Genomic DNA, 17770 nt, shown 5'->3' with positions numbered 1-17770 from the left:
AAATGTTTAATTATATAATTTTTTGAATTGTAAACAGTAAGGTTACTCATGGCTATGCTCTCAGAAATCACTCCTGGCTTGGGGACCATATGGGATGCTGGGGATTGAACCAAGGTTCGTTCTGGGTTAGCCTCATGCAAGGCAAACACCTTACCACTGATTCATCCTCCAATCACTTTTTTTTTTAATATCTGTCACCTAAGTTGAAGGTATGTAGTATGTAGTCTTTACAGTTTGCCTTCTCTCACTTAGGCAGTAGGCATTTAAACTTTCTCCAAATTCTTGGAGGTTTATTTTCTTTGTTTTTAGGCTACACTTGTATGGTGCTTAGTAGCTACTTCTGGCTCTGTGCTAGGTTGCATCTATGATGGTCAAGGAACCATCAGTTGTTGGGGATTGAACCCAGAACTCTGGCATGTAAGGCACGCACTGCAGCAGATTGGGCTCTCTCCCAAGTCTTTTATAACTCATAACTTAATAAAGTTCTCCATACTATTCCATTGTTTTTCAGATACAGCTTTTTAAAAATTATTCACTTGTTGAGGGACAACTTGGTTGTTTTCAAGAAACATAAATAATGCTGCTCTGAACATCTATCTAGATGTTTGTATGAACCTAAACTTGTGACTCATCTGGGTAAATTAATATTATTGTAAATTAAGAATTATATCATAGGAGCATTCTAAAAATTTTTTAATTTAATTTTGAGGTAGGTGACCTCCCAGTTGGTCTTTAAGAGGGCTCTGAGCCTCTACTATTGGTCTACTGGGCCAGATTATTTAATGTGAGGACCCTGAGGTATCAGAGACCATTAGGATCCTACTTAACCATCCTTAATGGACCATCTGGGTTTTATTGTTGTTTCTTTTGGTTTTGGGCCACACCAGGAGTGGTCGAAGGTTACTCCTGTTGGTGCTGAGGCACTATATGGAATGCTGGAGATCAAACCCTGGTAAGCCAGAGGTCAGGCAAACGCCCTACCTGCTGTACAATCACTCCAGCTCCATCCATGGGCCATTTTGTACTAGGGATCAAATTGGGCTTGAGGGCATGTAAGTAACTCCTTGCTTACATGTAACTCCTGTACTATGTCCTTGGCCCCTGGAAACTATTAAACTCTTTCAAAGTAGCTGTATCATTTTGTATTCTCACTGGCTAGGAATGAGAATTCTTAGTATTCTGTATTCTTGCCAGCAAGGGGATCAGTATTTCAGTTATTCTAGTAGCTGTATAATACTGTCTTGCTGTTTTAATGTACATTTTCTTGATGACACATGAAACATCTTTTCATGTTTATTTGCCATGAGTATCTTTTTTGCCAAGGTACCTTGTAAGGACTTTACTCAATACTTTTTCAATTCACACCAACTGCATTGTGCTGGGAGTCTTGTTTGGCAGTGCTCCTTTGCACGTGTCCAGCACCAGAGACTGAATTCAGTCTCATGCTTGCAAAGTAGATGACTTTAGCTGTTGAATCATCTCCTTGCCCAATCACTTGCTCTTTTAAATTATTTGGTGCTACTGTAAATTTACAGTTTTGCCATAATTTTACCTATTTATAAATCTTCAAACTAAGGGGTCTATAACAATGCTTCTGCTTCTTGCTTATACCTTTTTTGTTTTTTCTTTGGCTTGCAGTGCAGTTAAGACTATTTGAGGGTTTTCTTTTGGCGTCTTGAATACTGATGGTACAAAGATACAAAGTATCAGCAATGACTGCTTTCTGTACGGCCAGTTCAAAAGAGTTAGATGGTATTAGCAGTCTATTAGGAACCTTTTATGTTTCATTAGCAATTTTATATTTATTACTTTCAGTCCCTGTACTAGTTCATACTTGTTAAAGACAAGTTACCAGAAATTAACTTACTGAAGCATAGCTACTTGATGATGGAGCACTTAAACTCAGCACTTATTATGCTGGAGAAATAGTACAATTGTTAGGGTGCTTTCCATGCAACTGACCCAGGTTTGATCCCTGTCACACCAAAGTCCCACCTAGAGTGATCTCTCAGTGCAAAGCCAGGATTAAGCCCTAAGCAGTGCCAGATGTGGCCCCAAAGCAAAATAAATAAATGCAACACTTATTTTGAAGTATAAAATAACCTAAAATTTTACACATTACTGTATAGGTTTCAGCCATGATTGTTAAATGAAATGATAAATGAGTAAATATTTATTGTCTACATTTTAAGCCTGGACTTGATGTACTAATGTATAATTTTTGTCTTCAAATTACATTATTTTAGCAATAGATAGCTTAATTTTAAAAATTAATTTTTCTTTCCTTCTAGATATTCAAGAATTTTATGAAGTGACCTTACTGGATAATCCAAAATGTGTAGATCATTCAAAGCAGTCTGAACCAGTACAGCCTGTGAACACTTGGGAGATTTCTAGCCTTCCAAGCACTACTGTGACTTCACAAACACTGCCAAGCAGCCTTAGCCCTAGCGTAGAGGTAAGAGAAAACAGTGATCCGTTTATTGGGGCTATTAGTTCTATCAATCTTATTTAAATAGATTTAAATTTTTTTAATTGAAAATATAAGTCATAGGCATTAAAAATACTTTGGGCTTGTTCTTTAAGCCTGTGTTCTCCCTTGAACACGTAACTGTATTGTTTGACTGTTTTGTTCCTTGTTTATTTCCACTCTGTAGAAGCCTGTGTGCTCTCTTGAACACCCATTTCCCATCTTTCTTTGCACATCTTTTTAAGCAATTTTCATTCAATAAAAAATACTGTGAAAAAAATTAAATAAAAATGTTTGTGAAGAATCTTCTGTCCAGTCTTTACATGTGACTAGTTTAATGTCTGAATTATTTGCTTTAGACCTTAGAAAAGTTATTTATGTAATGAGATTTCATCTGTGTCATAATCAGCTAGAAAAACGTATTTTGAAAAGATTTTACTCTGGTATTCTTTCCGAAAAGCAATATAATTTTGCATTCCCAGTCAGTATAGCTATTGTGTTTATCTCAAGGTTTCTGTGTTTTATGAAGGATCACTTTATTAAAACTTACTGGAGACTGATCAGTAAATCTTAAGTTCAGCATTGAAAAAATATCTGTTTTCTTTAGTTTAAAACTATTTGAGTTTTCAGAACTTTAGTAATAAACTTTTCCCTTTTTTTGTTGTGATGTAGCTGGTAGTATATTGTAGATAATGTAAAATTTTGGAATGAAGATATTGTCTGACTTTTATTAGTCATTTGAAGGTAGATGTGTGAATTTTATCCTAGACCCTCTTATTAGAGAAAACTCCTTGAGAATTGAATCAGCTTTGTTGACTCAGTAACCAAGGAATAGTGGAGGATAATGTTTAGACAGAGTCCTTTGATACTGAAGTAGACAATTTCTTTATATTAAATAATAAAATTATAGAGTTTGTAACAGGAAAACCAAAGGTTTCTTATCCTTTTCCTTTATTTTAAAGAGGAAACTGAACTAAGAAAATAAATGGCTTTATTCATCTTGCTCAGCTAATATGGACAAGTCTTTCTTTGGATTTAAGATTTCTTAACAGCAATTTATATTTCTCTTTGAATTATGACTTTAGTGTTTTTGTCTTTTATTTTCTCTCATTACTATCTTTTGCAACTTTCTCTTGGTCATTCTTCTTCCCTTTCATTGTTATCATTCTAATCTTAATCTATTTAAAATGGATTTAAAAATGTTAATTACAGTTTATTTTCAGAGTTATCATGATACTGGGTTAAACAATTTGCTAAGGTTGAGTATATACAGAATACAATATGCATAAAATGCACAAACGTATAGCTTGATAAATCACTGTATTGTGAATATACAGGTCAGGAAATGGAATGTTTGCAGTTGGGTTCTGAAATTAGATAATGTTGGTTGTATGACTGACTCTACTTTTAAAAAACACAAAAATAAATACTTTCCATGAATTTTATGTTTTATGCACTATATTAGCTTGATAAATAAGACTGTTCCAGACTTATTCGTCATACCTTTCCTGTTCATTACTTTTTCTCAAAGGTACATTCTGATTGCTAATACCATAAATCAGTTTTGTCTCTTAAAACACATATATACCAGACTCAGACAGTATGTATTATCTTTAGCTTATATTTTCTTATAATTACAAATTCTATTTATTGTGTGCATTTTTTCTATTGTATAATATACCATGTGATTCATTCTGTTACGGGTGCATATTTGAGTTATTTACTGTTTGGGCCTTGTGCTACTTCAGATAGTTTTTTACATTTTAGTAAATTCTACAGCAAAATATATACATTTTAAAAAAATTACAATACAGGGCTGGAATTGTAGCACAGCAGTATGGCATTTGCCTCGCATGTGGCGACCTAGGACGGACATGGGTTCGATCTTCAGCATCCCATATAGTCCCCCAAACCAGAAGCAATTTCTGAGCACACAGCCAGGAGTAACCCCTGAGCAGTGCTGGGTGTGACCCCCTAAACCAACAACAACAACATTACTGTGCAAAAGTGTACAATAAAATCTGTAGGTTTTTTGGATATAATGGAATCAGTGACTGAGCACATTCAAAATTCAGTGAGCTTCATAAAAAAAATGACAGCACTATTTAACACATGTTACATGCTTAAAGAATTCTAAATAATACAATAAATATAATTTTTACTTAAAAAAAACCCTTGTTTGTTATTGGAGTATATGTCTGGGTTTCAACTTTTGAGTTACTCTGAAGTGCTGGCAGCAGGAGTTCTCTGAAGCTGGGTGAAAAGTTTTGTGAAAAAGTATGACATGACATGTATGAACTAAATTCTGATGTCTGTTTAATAATATGCATTTCTATTTGGCTCATTTCTTCTGCCAGCACTTTTCTGTCCTCACCTAGTATTTCTTTTAAGATTGGAAATAAACAAACTTTAAATTTGTATTATACTCATACTGTTCCTTAATGTGGGATCACATGTGAAAAAATCATGTGCAAGTTTCAGTTGTTCTATTTACTTGCCAACCCTTATTGCTGTCAATCTGTTTTTAAAATTTACCATTCTAATAGGTTTATATTTGTAGTTGGTGCTGCTACTTTTGAATTTTCCCTGTTATTATCAGGATTGGCAATTGACCAAGTACCTTTCATGTCTGTCGTTCATTTTGCAATATATTTTTACATTCAAGGAAAGAGAAGAATCTTGTTTTTAGTCAGCGTTCAATGGGCAGCAATTCTCTTGCACCACAGAGTTGTGCATTTGTGGGTCTGTGGAATATGGTATCTGGTTTTATGGTAAACAGGAAAACCCCAAGTGAGGAGTTGAGAGGATGAGTTGTGTACAAAAGGCCAGGGGTACCAGGTATTACTAAGGCAGTTTCTTAGTAAAACTACCTTTTCCTTTATTAGTTATTTTTGGTTTTGAGAACACACCCATTAGTGATCAGAGATTACTCCTGGCTCTGCTCTCAGGAGTTCTCAGGAGTCCAGTGGACTTGGGACTCTATGGAATTCCAAGGAAAGAACCTAGGTGAGCTGTGTGTAAGGCAAACATCTTACCTACTGTATTATAGATCTGGACCCAAGGCTGTCTTTTCTTTGAGGTATTATTTCTAAGAACTGTAAGTGCAGAGATAGATGGCAGAGAATTCCAGTTATTGTCTTTCAAATAAGAACTGCTAAAATAAAGCATGAGAAACATCCTTTGATACTAATATGTGACTACAAGATAGTTTTCTTTTTGAAATACTTATATTTTTCATAGGAATTTATTGTATTTTCAAGTTATGTAGTTTTAGGGTCACATTTATATAATAATTTGGGTGTCATAGGAATATGGATTCTATCTCTAGGCTGCTTAAATATAGATGAGATAAGCCAGATTTTTTCTTCAGTAATTGTAGAAAATAGTCCCAATTAAAATTAAGCCAACTGTGGTTTGGGGATATAACTACCAAATTCACACTTTTATGTAGAAACACTGTGATTCATACTTAGAATGTGAGAGTTCAAGGCAAACACTTCTTTAATAGCTTTCCCTGTAGTTGGACTTGTTACCAATACAATTGAAAATACAACAAACCCAATAAAATAAGAAGAGAAAGAATTAATAAAGAAACTTGACAGGGGCCAGAGAGATAGCACAGCGATGTTTGCCTTGCAAGCAGCCGAACCAGGATCTAATGGGGTTGGTTCGAATCCCGGTGTCCCATATGGTCCCCCATGCCTGCCAGGAGCTATTTCTGAGCAGACAGCCAGGAGTAACCCCTGAGCACCGCCGGTGTGGCCCAAAAACCAAAAAAAAAAAAAAAAAGATTCTTCATCTAATATGCAGCTGTGTTCTCAGCCCTGGTTCAAAATCCAGCACCCATTTGGTCCCTTATGTACAGAGCTGGCTATAACTTAGACACACACAGCCCTGCGAATAATCATGTTAAACTAATATATTATTTTAGCTTCTGCAACTTTGTTTTACTTTTTGTGTTCATTATGGTGTAGACCCCTTTCTATATTTGTCTGTATAATTTATCACATTCTTAATTGTTGCCTGACATTCTTCTATCACTATCTTCATTGCTAGGCACTTGATCTGTTAAATCATATTTAGAGTTACAAACAAATAGTGAACTAGAGAGTTAATTAAATTTGTGATCTTTGGAAAAGGGCATTTTATTCTAAAATTGCTTTCCAATGTTAGACATTAAACAAACTAAGTTAAAATATTATTCTTTTCAGATTTTACTCTGAAATAGCAAAATTATTTTAGTATTTCATTGTGTAGATATACCACAGGGTTTTTTTTTTTAATTTTTTTGTTTATTAATATCTTTAAGCACAGTGGTTACATACATGTTTGTAGTTGGGTTTCCATCCTTTACCAGTCAACTGTCCCACCGCCAATGCCCCCCATTTCTCTCCTCACCCCCTGCAATGTCTTCAAGACAGGCATTCTATTTCTATCACTACCATTGTCATGAAAATTATTGGTGCTGTTATGTCTCTGGGCATTATTACAATAAGATCTTTTATTTTTCTTAAAACCCATAGATGAGTGAGACTATATTGTGTCTATCTCTTTTCCTCTGATTTATTTCACTCAGCATAATAGTTTCCATGTCCATCCATGTATAGGCAAATTTCATGACTTCCTTTTCCCTGACAGCTGCATTGTATTCCATTGTGTATATGTACTACAGTTTCTTTAGCCACTCGTCTGTTGTTGGGCATCTTGGTTGTTTCCAGATTCTGGCTATTGTAAATAGAGCTGGAATGAACATAGGCATGCAGAGGACATTTTTGTGTTGTGTTTTTGTGTTCCGAGCATATATCCCCTAGGAGTGGTATGACTGGATTATATGAGAGCTTAGTAAGTAGTGAATTTTGTAATTTAAGTTTTAAAACTTAATCATTAAAAAGCTGGATAAAGCCAATTTAATTTTAATCATTTAGCTTGATGCTCTGACATTTTTCTGAAAGAAAACCAATTCACTATTGAAAATTATTTCATATTTCTAATAACTCACTCAGTCTTCTGGGTATAGGTAAGTTCCAATTAATGTTTCCATTTATTTTAAGATTATTTTAATTGTAAAGTAAATCATAAATTAGAATACATACTTTTATTTCTTAATTTTTCTCTGAAATATGAAATTAAATGCATTAAGATAAACATAATTCTATACTAAATTGTTTGGTTATATCTTTCAGAAAGATAAGCAGGAAAAATTTCAAGTAATTTTATTTGTTATATTTAAAAAATAATTATTTGCCTTTTTTTTATAAGAATATTTATAATGATGTGGGGGCCGGAGAAGTGGTGCTAGAGGTAAGGCATCTGCCTTGCAAGCGCTAGCCTACTTCGGACAGTGGTTTGATCCCCCGGCATCCCATATGGTTCCCCCAAGCCAGGGGCTCTTTCTGAGCACATAGCCAGGAGTAACCTCTGAGCATCAAATGGGTGTGCCCCCCCAAAAAAAAGAATATTTATAATGATGTGAGCATTTCACAAATCCTACTTAAGGATTATATTCAAATTTTTATTTATTTGATTTTTTGGGTCATGCTCAGCAGCGCTCTGAGATTACTCCTGGCTCTGTACTCAGAAATTATTACTGGCAGGCTCCAGGACCATATGGGATGCCGGGATCAAACTTGGGTTAACTGCATGCAAGGCAAATGCCTACCTGCTGTGCTATCGCCAGTTTCTGTATCAGAATATTTCTTACTGGGGCCGGAGGGATAGCATGGAGATAAGGCGTTTGCCTTTCATGCAGGAGGTCATCAGTTCGAATCCTGGCATCCCATATGGTCCCCTGTGCCTGCCAGGAGCAATTTCTGAGCCTGGAGCCAGGAATAACCCCTGAGCACTGCCGGATGTGACCCAAAAACCAAAAAAAAAAAAGAATATTTCTTACTCCTGATTTCTTGTTCTGAAATTCTTATTTGTATTCTTTCTTTTAATTCTGAACCTTGTTTCATCTCACAAAACCCAGTGAAGAAATGTTTCAGTTGAGGTCTATTCTCATCTTGTAGCTGAGATGAATTTATTCTGAATGACTATAAATCATTTAGTATTTTTCTTAGAATTTATTTAAATCTTGTCCTCTTTTCAATCTTTTTTAATTACTTTATTTAAACATCATGGTAACAAGTTGTTTATAATACAGTTAGTTGGTATTTTTCCCACAGATACAAAGTTGTTCATGATTTTCAGTCATGTAATGTACAACACTCTTCACCAGTGTACATTTCCCAACACCGATGTCCTCATTTTCCCTCCTGCCTATGAGGCAAACACACATACTTTCTCTCCCTCTTTCTCCCTCTCTCTCACCTTCCCTTCCACCTCCTTCCCACCCCTTTTAGACACTGGTTTGCAATATTGCAAGAGGGGTATCATGCACATCACTTTATCTCCTTTCAGCACTCAATTCTTGGCAAGAGTGATCATTTCCAGCTATCATTGTCATAGTTATCCCTTCTTTGTCCTAACTGCATTCTCCCACTATTTTTGGTAAGCTTCTGATACCATGGACTGGTCTTCCTGGTCCTGTCTCTATTGTCTCTGGATATTATTTCTAGTTTATCTTTTTTTAAATTATATCCAACAAATGAGTGTGATCATTCTCTGTCTCTCCCTCTGACTAATTTCACTCTCAGCAAAATACTCTTCATACCCATTCATGTATAAGCAAAATTCCATGGCTCATTTTTTTTTTCTTCTTTGGTTTTTGGGTCACACCGGCAGCGCTTAGGGGTTCCTCCTGGCTCTACGCTCAGAAATCGTTCCTGGCAGGCTCAGGGGACCATATGGGATTCGAACTACCATCCTTCTGCATGCAAGGCAGACACCCTACCTCCATGCTCTCTATCCGGCATCATCCATGGCTTCATTTTTCCTAACAGCTGCTTAGTATTCCATTGTGGAGATGTGCCACAGTAATCTTTATCTACTTATCTCTTTTCAGATTCTGATTAGTATGATAGTGTTGCAGTGAATATTGGGATGTAGAAGGCTTTTCTTTATTACTTTTTTCTTCTTTTTTTTTTTTTTTTTTTTCGTTTTTGGGTCACACCCAGCAGCGCTTGGGTTACTCCTGGCTCTGTGCTCAGAAATTGCTCCTGACAGGTTCTGGGGGACCATATGGGATGCTGGGAATGGAACCAGGATCCATCTGTGTTGCCCATGTGCAAGGCAAACATACTACCGCTGTGCTGTTGTTCTGGCCCCTGCAGAGGGGCTTTTCTACATTTTGTTTTTGTGCTCCTAAGGTATATTCCTAGGAGTGGTGTTCTGTTATATGGAAGCCAATTTTTTTTTTTTTTTAGTAATATTCATACTGTTTTCCAGAAAGGTTAGAACTGTTGGCATTCCCACCAGCAGAAAGGCACCACCAGTGCCCTTTTCCCTGTCTCCACACCAGCACTGGTTGTTTTCGTTTGTTGTGATGTGTGCTAGTCTCTGGTGTGAGATGACAATCTTGTTATTCTGATTTGCATCTCCCTGTTGATTAATGATATGGAGAATTTTTCTATGTGTCTTTTGTCCATCTGAATTTCTTCTTTGAAATTTCTTCTTCTGTTCATTTTCTCCTCTCCATTTTTGGATGAGGTTAAATTTTTTATTGCTAAGCTCTACCAGTGCCTTGTATATCTTGGATATTAATCCTTTATCAGATGGGTATTGGGTGAATAGTTTCTCCCATTCTGTGGATAGTCTTTGTATTCTAATCACCATTTCCTTTGAAGTATAGAAGCTTCTCAGTTTAATGTAGTCCCATTTGTTTATCTTTGCTTCCATTTGCTTGACTAGTAGTTGAAGATGAGTTTAGCTTCAATATCATGAAGTGTTCTGCCTGCATGTCCTTTATATTTCCTACGGTTTCACCTGGGCTACTCCTGTCTCAGCTCAGAGGTCATTCCCACTGGTGCATGGAGGATCATTTGCTGTCATGCATGGATTGAACCTGTGTCTCCAGTAAAACTTGTATACCAGTGCATTGAACTCTCTGGCCCCTTCTGTCTTTCTTTAAAAAAAATATTTTAATAAATGTAACTACAGAAAAATTACATGAGTAATACAGTAAACTTTCATTTTGTCACATGTGCTAGTGTACATGCACATATCTACATCATGCATGCATATCTGTAGATATAAACATACAAGCACTATACATACACATGAATTTACATTCTTCTAATATATATATATTATATATATATATATACTGCTCTGTATAGTATAATAGGTAGTTTTATATTTTTTTACCCATTTGAGAACAAATTAAACATGATCTTTCTCCTACAAGTAATTCAGCATGTTATCTCCTAAGGACAAGGATATTTTCTTTAAAGTTAAATTCCTTTCTTTATACGAACATTTCTAAAAACATTGAGTATACTATTGTCATATTGACAGTTATTTAAAATTGATACAGTGCTATATGTCTATAATGTTTTCTATCAGTTCATATTAAAATTATGGTATATTTCTTATATATTCTCTCTATCATGTAATTTTATCTCTTTGAAGGTAACTACCACTTAAGTCTTTACTGTGAACTTTGTAAGATAGCTTGAAAATTTTTTATAGTACAGTTTCATGAATTGTTAGAATTTTGAAATTCCACTTAAAAATATTGGTCAATTGGGGCCAGAGTGATAGCACAATGGTAGGGCATTTGCCTTGCACATGGCTGACCCAGGATGGACCTGGGTTGGATCCCTGGCTTTTCATATGGTCTCTGAGCCTGCCAGGACCAATTTCTGAGTAACCCTTGAGCGTCGCCAGGTGTGGCCCAAAAATCAGAAAGAAAAAAAAAAGGTCAGTCTCACATATTGGTGGTTGACTGCCTTCCCTGCTTCCTTTTGTAGTGATCTCAAGATTTCTATTCCTCCTGATTTCTTAAGAGACTGAATCTACTTTATCTTAGCAGATAAAGTTTTATTCTTTATAAATAGGGATATACTATTTTATCAAACACCTGTCTTAAGGCTCTCTCACTACCTCGCTTACATTTATTTACTTCATTTAATTATATTTAAGTTGTTCTATAAAAATTTTAAGAAGGGGCTGGAGCGATTGCACAGTGGGTAGGGAATTTGCCTTGCATGTGGCTGACCTGGTTCTCGATCCCTGGCATCCCATATGTTTCCCTGAGCCTGACAGGAGTAATTTCTTAGTGCAGAGTCAGGAATGACCCCTGAGTGCTGCTGGGTGTGGCCCAAAACCCTAAAAAAATTTTAAATTAAAATGGGGAAATAATGAACTAATGTATAATCCCAGAGCAAAGACCTTATAATTTAAAAAATCTGAAGATCAAAATTCATAGGTGTATTGGATGAACACTAGGTTTGATTTGGCAGCAGCCCAGGTCCACCAACCATGGCATTTACAGCAGTGAGTCATCATTGTTGACGAGATGTCTGCAAGTGATTTTGATGGCCACTATGCTGTTACATTACTTTCACTATAACATACTCTTTATGTTTGTGTCTTAAGATCATTATCCCAGAATTTAAAATAAGAGTTCTTCATGCTAGAACTGAAGAACACACACCCAACTCAACAACTTTGAAATGGAAGTGAAAATGAAATAAAATGCAAGAAAGATGAAACAACTGCCATATTATGCCAAGCTGTTAATTTAGTAGAAAACTTGGCAAAATATTATACAGTTACTGAGAAAATAAAAAGTCTCTGTTAAATCTTAAGTATGCCACAGTGGGTGTAATTTTATGTTCTGCAAGAAGGCATCCACAATTAATTTTGAATTAGAATACTTTATATATTTTATTTTCAAAAACTCTTAGGTAATTTTAACTGGTCAATCTCTGTCTATATTTATTTTGAGTATTAAAGCATTGATATACACTTAGAATACACATTTTTCAGGTTGTTTAAAATGAGATGCACTCATTACAGAAATTCCTATCTTTATAGAAATATCTTTATAGAAATATAGAAGTTTCAATTATGTAAATATAACTTTTTAAATAGTACATAGCTTTTCTTTTTATCTTTTCCTTTTTAGAATTATATTCTCCACATAATAACTAACTTTTTGGTTCTTTGTGCCAATTTTTTATTTAATCTATGGAATCTGTTTAAAGAAAAACAAGTAGAAAAACTTGCTTCTCAGTGGGAACTTTTTGTAGGTAAACCTTAAAGAAGAAGTTTCCCATGGGGCCAGAGAGATGGCACATTGGTAAGGCATTTGCCTTGCTTGCTGCCGACCCAGGGTGGGCCCAGTTTTGATTCCTGGCATCCCATACGGCCCCCCAAGCTTGCCAGTAGTGATTTCTGAACACAGAGCCAGGAGTAACCCCTAACCATTGGTGGGTGTGGCCCAAAAACCAATCAATTAAAAAAAAAAAAGTAGTACTTTTCTGTTTTTCATCTTACTTTATTATTCCCAATGTACTGTTACCAGGCTTCTGATCTTCTTTTAAGTAACTGACACTTTTCCTCTTGTTATTTTTTAAAATTCTCTGGTTATGAAGATAATTCAAAGGTACATTTATTTACTTAGGCACATTTTCCCCCTTTTTTCTTTTTTTTTCTTTTATTTATTTATTTATTTATTTATTTATTTATTTAAACATGTACATTTATTTTGTCCCTCGAGCCCCCAGATTGTGGTACATTATAATATTTCTTACACAAAGCAATCCAAAGCCAAAAAATTTATGCAACTCCCTTAACATTAAAAGCTGTAGTATTGTTGACACAATTGATCATAATACAATAATTCATTAAGAATGAGTCAAAGGAGCACAGCAAAGACTATTAGTGTGGAAATTGTTTGCATAGGTCCAGCAAAATATAGGGGACTAAATACAAGAAGACCTTACCCCTGAAGTTTTCTGGCACAAGACCAACTCTAGGCTTCAGGCATATTAGGTTGTCCAACCCAAGTCATTGTCTGTATGTTAGGCACATTTTTTAAGCAAATATTCTAATGTTAAGATATAGTTAATTATGTGTGAATGTTAACAATAATAAACAATATTAATTACTATAATTAATTATATTAATTGCCATAATAATATATAATACGTAATATAATGCAGAATTTTATATGTATTTTAAATGAATCAGATGTATTCATCTTTCTGTTACCGTAATCTTTTCATGTCCATTCGGGTACATCTATTGCTATATGATTTAGTCAGAAAATTGCTAAATTTTTGCTTTTTTAATTTTATTACACATAAAGTGAAGATAACATAATACATCTCATTGTTGCTTACAAATATGAAATGGAGTAAGACCTTTTTGTGTGCTTTCTGCTTTTGAATGTTTTTTCTTCTTTTAGCAGCTGTTTCCCATGTTGGGGCAACTATTTAGCTCATTAAACCCCCCTTTCTCTTCTTCCCATAGTCCTTCACTCCTTCCTTTTCTCCCTCACTCTTGTGCCATGCCTGCATGTGCTCAGGGCTTACTACTGTCTCTGTGCTCAGGGAATGTCCTGGTAGTGCTAAAGAGAATCACTTATGGTGCTGTGGGTCAAACCAGGGTCTACAGGCCAAGGCAAATGCCCAGTACTATCTCTGGCTCTCCCATTATCTACTCTCTGTGCAAATGTTATTAAAGTTTTAAATCATACTGATATGCTTTTAGTTATTGCTTTGAGCCCTCATGCACTAATGTTCAGGGGTTACTTCTTGCTCTGCTCTCAGGAATTATTCCTGGCAGTGCTCAGGGGCCCATATGAGATGCTGGGGATCATACCCGGGTTGGTCACATACAAGGCAAGTGACCTACACACTATTATTACTCCAGCCCCTAAATAATACAGAAATTTTATAGACTATTGTGATTATTTGTGTACCTGGCTTAAGAATACTAATGTCCAGACTATGATAAAACTGGACAGAAATTGCAGGCAACACTTTGTTACTATAGTTTTTCAGGGACCATAGCCAGAAATTCATGAGATTGAGAGCCACTTGTGCTGCTCCCGTCAGCCCATGTAGCTCTGTTGCCAGTGATTTTAAGAGCTTACTATGATTTGACAAAGTTAGTGTACTTCTGAGTTAGAAACATCTTGAATTTGAAATGTTGCATAGTTATATAGTGATGCTGATTCCTTTTTAAAGAGATTAGGTAAAATGAACTTAGTGAGGGCACTAACATCATTTTTAGAAACGTCATTTTAAAGTAAAAATCTAAAGAGGTAAGTTTCAGAAATAATACTTATGATCGCATTTTGTTCTTCCTTCTCCCCTTTTCAAAAATACCACATGGAATATTCCATTCATTACTGCCTGAGAAAGTCATTACTTTGCAGGCTGCAGTTGCTGTAAAGGTTTAGTGGAAGAAATGTTTGCTTGCATTTTTTTCCCCAGTAATTTTTTTTAATAGTTTTCTTTTGAAAACCAAACTAGCAATCAAAGAGAAGCAGATTTAAATTTGTATCGGTGGAACCTCTTTTGTGCAGCCTTTCATCAGATGATTCACTGTCAAGCTGAAATCTTGGAGAGAGGGATTAATGAAATAGCATCTGAAGCAGCAGTGAACTCTTATGGAGTAAACCCTGAGATCTTCCACACTGTTTGGTGGGATAATTTCAAGTTCTTCAGATACAGATTACATAAAGAAGATTCTAGGGCACGTGATACAAGCTGATTTCTGTACTTCAGATAGTAGAAAAATTGCTACCTCTAAGAATGGATCCTGAGGAGATCTTTTCACAGCTATAACTTTTCATCTATGCTTTTACCTCACAACTTTTATTTTCAATGTCAGTTTTTTTTATTCCTATAGGTAGCATAAAAGAGTTCTCAATAAACTGCTTTATGTATAAAATACTTTATTATTAGAGTAATGGATTGCCTGTGCATTGTAACCACAAAGGTAAGCTGCTTTGTATGCCTCTGTGTGAGTGATAGAATGTGAGACTCTTGTTTATCATGTATCTTTTAAAGCATAAGCATTATTACTATATCAGAAAATCGATATTTCAGTAAGTGTGATATTTAGTGTATATATCTCTTGGGATAGGTAATATTTTAAATGGTTTCAGATTGCTAAAAATAGTATATTAAATATGAATTTTCCCTCTGAGATTTACAGGAAGTGTTTGTCCCAATAGCAGAGCTCTGTAAAGGGTTTTATAGTTAAATCTTCAAAATGTGTTGTTCTCAGGGTTCACCCCTGTTTTCTGTCCCATCATTGAAAGTATAACTCATTTTGAAAACATTTTCTGCACTTTTTCATCCATTCAGTTAATTTTAAAGAAAATAGTTATTTCTGATTATACTGCCTTTAGAACGATGATTAAATTTGTACAAGTATTCTATAAAGTACTTGCTTAAAGTATGATTTGCTCATTGTCCTCAGAGTAGACCACCTAGTAACTTTGGCATTTTTATTTTTGAGAATCAGGTTGTGGACATGGGATAATTGCATAAGATTTGGTAGGCTTATATTTAAATTTTTTATGTCAGTGTTTAAAATATGGAATAGTTTACTTTATTTCACTATAAGATATGCATGATGAATGGATAAAATTGATATTTTAAAATTATTTTTAATAATAAATTTATAAATTTTGGAAGTAGTTCCTAATAGTTAATTCTTAATACAAGAGAAAGAATAGGAAACTGAGAAATTAGTTTTGCTTGTTTCTTACTCACAGGGTAGCAGTTTTTGATGGATACAGACATACCCATTATCTGCTCCTACCCTTCTTGGCACTGCTTGTTAAGTTTTTTTGAACCATTGCTAGAATGCTGAAAGGGGGGCTTAGAAAATAGATATGTCCCCTTTTCTTTCACAGTGGTCTGGTTGGTCTCCCTGTAATTTACCTTTTACCACTTTATTCATGTCTGTTACTATATGTATTGCACAAGGTCACTTAAATGGTCAACTCTTCTAGGTAAAGTCCTTTTGCAATAATTTTTAAGCAAAGTAAACATCATTTATAATCATTATTCTAAAGTTGTTTTTGTTATGTAATTGTTAAAGAAAATACAGAAAAATATGTAGGCTGGAAATTAGGAAACCTGAAACATTAGTAGTTCCTTTTTGGAAGATATAAATTAGAATAACTTCTAATATTAGAAATAGAACCCTTTGAACTTACTTAACCAGTGACTAACATAGGGAGAACAGAATTTAAAAATTTTTTATTTACAACTAAACCACTATAGTGTCTTTCTCCCTCTGGATCTTTTCCTTTTTTCTGATCTAAAGAGAGTCTTGTGGTTCTACATGTTTATTCAAAATTGACAGTGTAGTTGATGTAATTCTATCATGTTAATACTAAAACACCTTTCCAAGTGAAATCATTTTCATCATCCGCCTCCCTTCTCTCCCACTTGTGTAGGCACTGTGAGCTAGGTAGGCATGTTGCATCACTGCTACCATGGATACTCTTAAGAACAGGCATGTGGGTTGAGCTAAAGCAATGAAGATTAGTTTTTTTTTTCTCCCATAACTAGATTCTTCACAATGAAGACTCTTATTTTAAAACGTTTGCAAATGACTAGGTTGTGAGATGTGATAACTGAATCATCATCGCTACTAAACTGCCAGATCTTAGCCTCCACTTACAGTAGTACTAATGCCATTTACTAATTTAAGAGAGTCATAAATAGCTCTACATTCTGTTTCTAAGTAATATGTTTTAAACTCATGTAATTATAGTTTTGCCTCATGAAATTGAAAATTATTTCCTCTTTGAATTAAAAAAATACATTGTTCTGATTTTAGGTATTTTACAGAGGGGAAAAGTACTGAGTATATATATATTGTGGAAGTATTTTTTTCTTAGTACATAGACAGATTTTTATAAAGGTTAATCAACTGTGATATAATTTTTGTGCTTTTCTACATTAATGTTATTCTAAGCGATAATTATTTTTGTGTTTGTAAATTCTAGCTCTTTTGTAAATCAGTATAAGTTGGAGTGGAACTCATGGTAGGGTCCAAAGTTAAGGGTGATTTGTTGGGCTTGTTATCACTGTTGGAAAATTAATCCAGCCTACAAGTAAGAGTTGAGAGTGTTGTTAGAAATAAAGAACTTTGCATAATAACAGGGCATTATATTCTTTACTGTTGAGATTTCCCAGGTGTCCCCAGCTTCTGAGAGAGTTACATAGTTCTGGGTGCTAACCAGAAGTTTTTACAGCAGAATCATACTTCATTATGCTCTTTACAATCAAGGAGAAATTATGTGTTTTCTATCCATATTCATTTAGCATCCTTTAGCTGATGTTTTGGTGGCACAAGAAAGACTGGTGGGAGGGGATGTTAAAAATTCTCAGTTCTTGATTAAGTTTAGGAGAAAAAGCTTTTTACTTTACATTCCAGGAGAGT

At 34.9% G+C, this 17770-nt stretch overlaps 1 protein-coding gene across 9 annotated transcripts in view; it reads left to right on the top strand.

Moving 5' to 3' along the window:
* The window catches only part of DLG1 (discs large MAGUK scaffold protein 1), a 653463-nt gene that overhangs the window by 459494 nt on the left and 176199 nt on the right, over nucleotides 1–17770 (top strand). For 7 of the 9 annotated variants that reach the window (XM_049775930.1, XM_049775934.1, XM_049775933.1 and 4 more), the window contains exon 4: nucleotides 2292–2458. The exons of 1 other annotated variant lie outside the window; for it this stretch is intronic. In XM_049775930.1, coding sequence (XP_049631887.1) covers nucleotides 2292–2458 — 167 coding nt within the window. Of the gene's footprint in view, nucleotides 1–2291; nucleotides 2459–14778; nucleotides 15305–17770 lie in introns of those variants that run through there. One more of the 9 variants, XM_049775937.1, reaches the window with a different exon arrangement.

This window comes from Suncus etruscus, chromosome 6 (assembly GCF_024139225.1).
Source record: "Suncus etruscus isolate mSunEtr1 chromosome 6, mSunEtr1.pri.cur, whole genome shotgun sequence".
Classification (NCBI taxonomy): Eukaryota; Metazoa; Chordata; class Mammalia; order Eulipotyphla; family Soricidae; genus Suncus; species Suncus etruscus.
The sequence above is the reverse complement of the archived record's forward strand: the minus strand, read 5'-3'. Positions and strand labels throughout refer to the sequence as shown.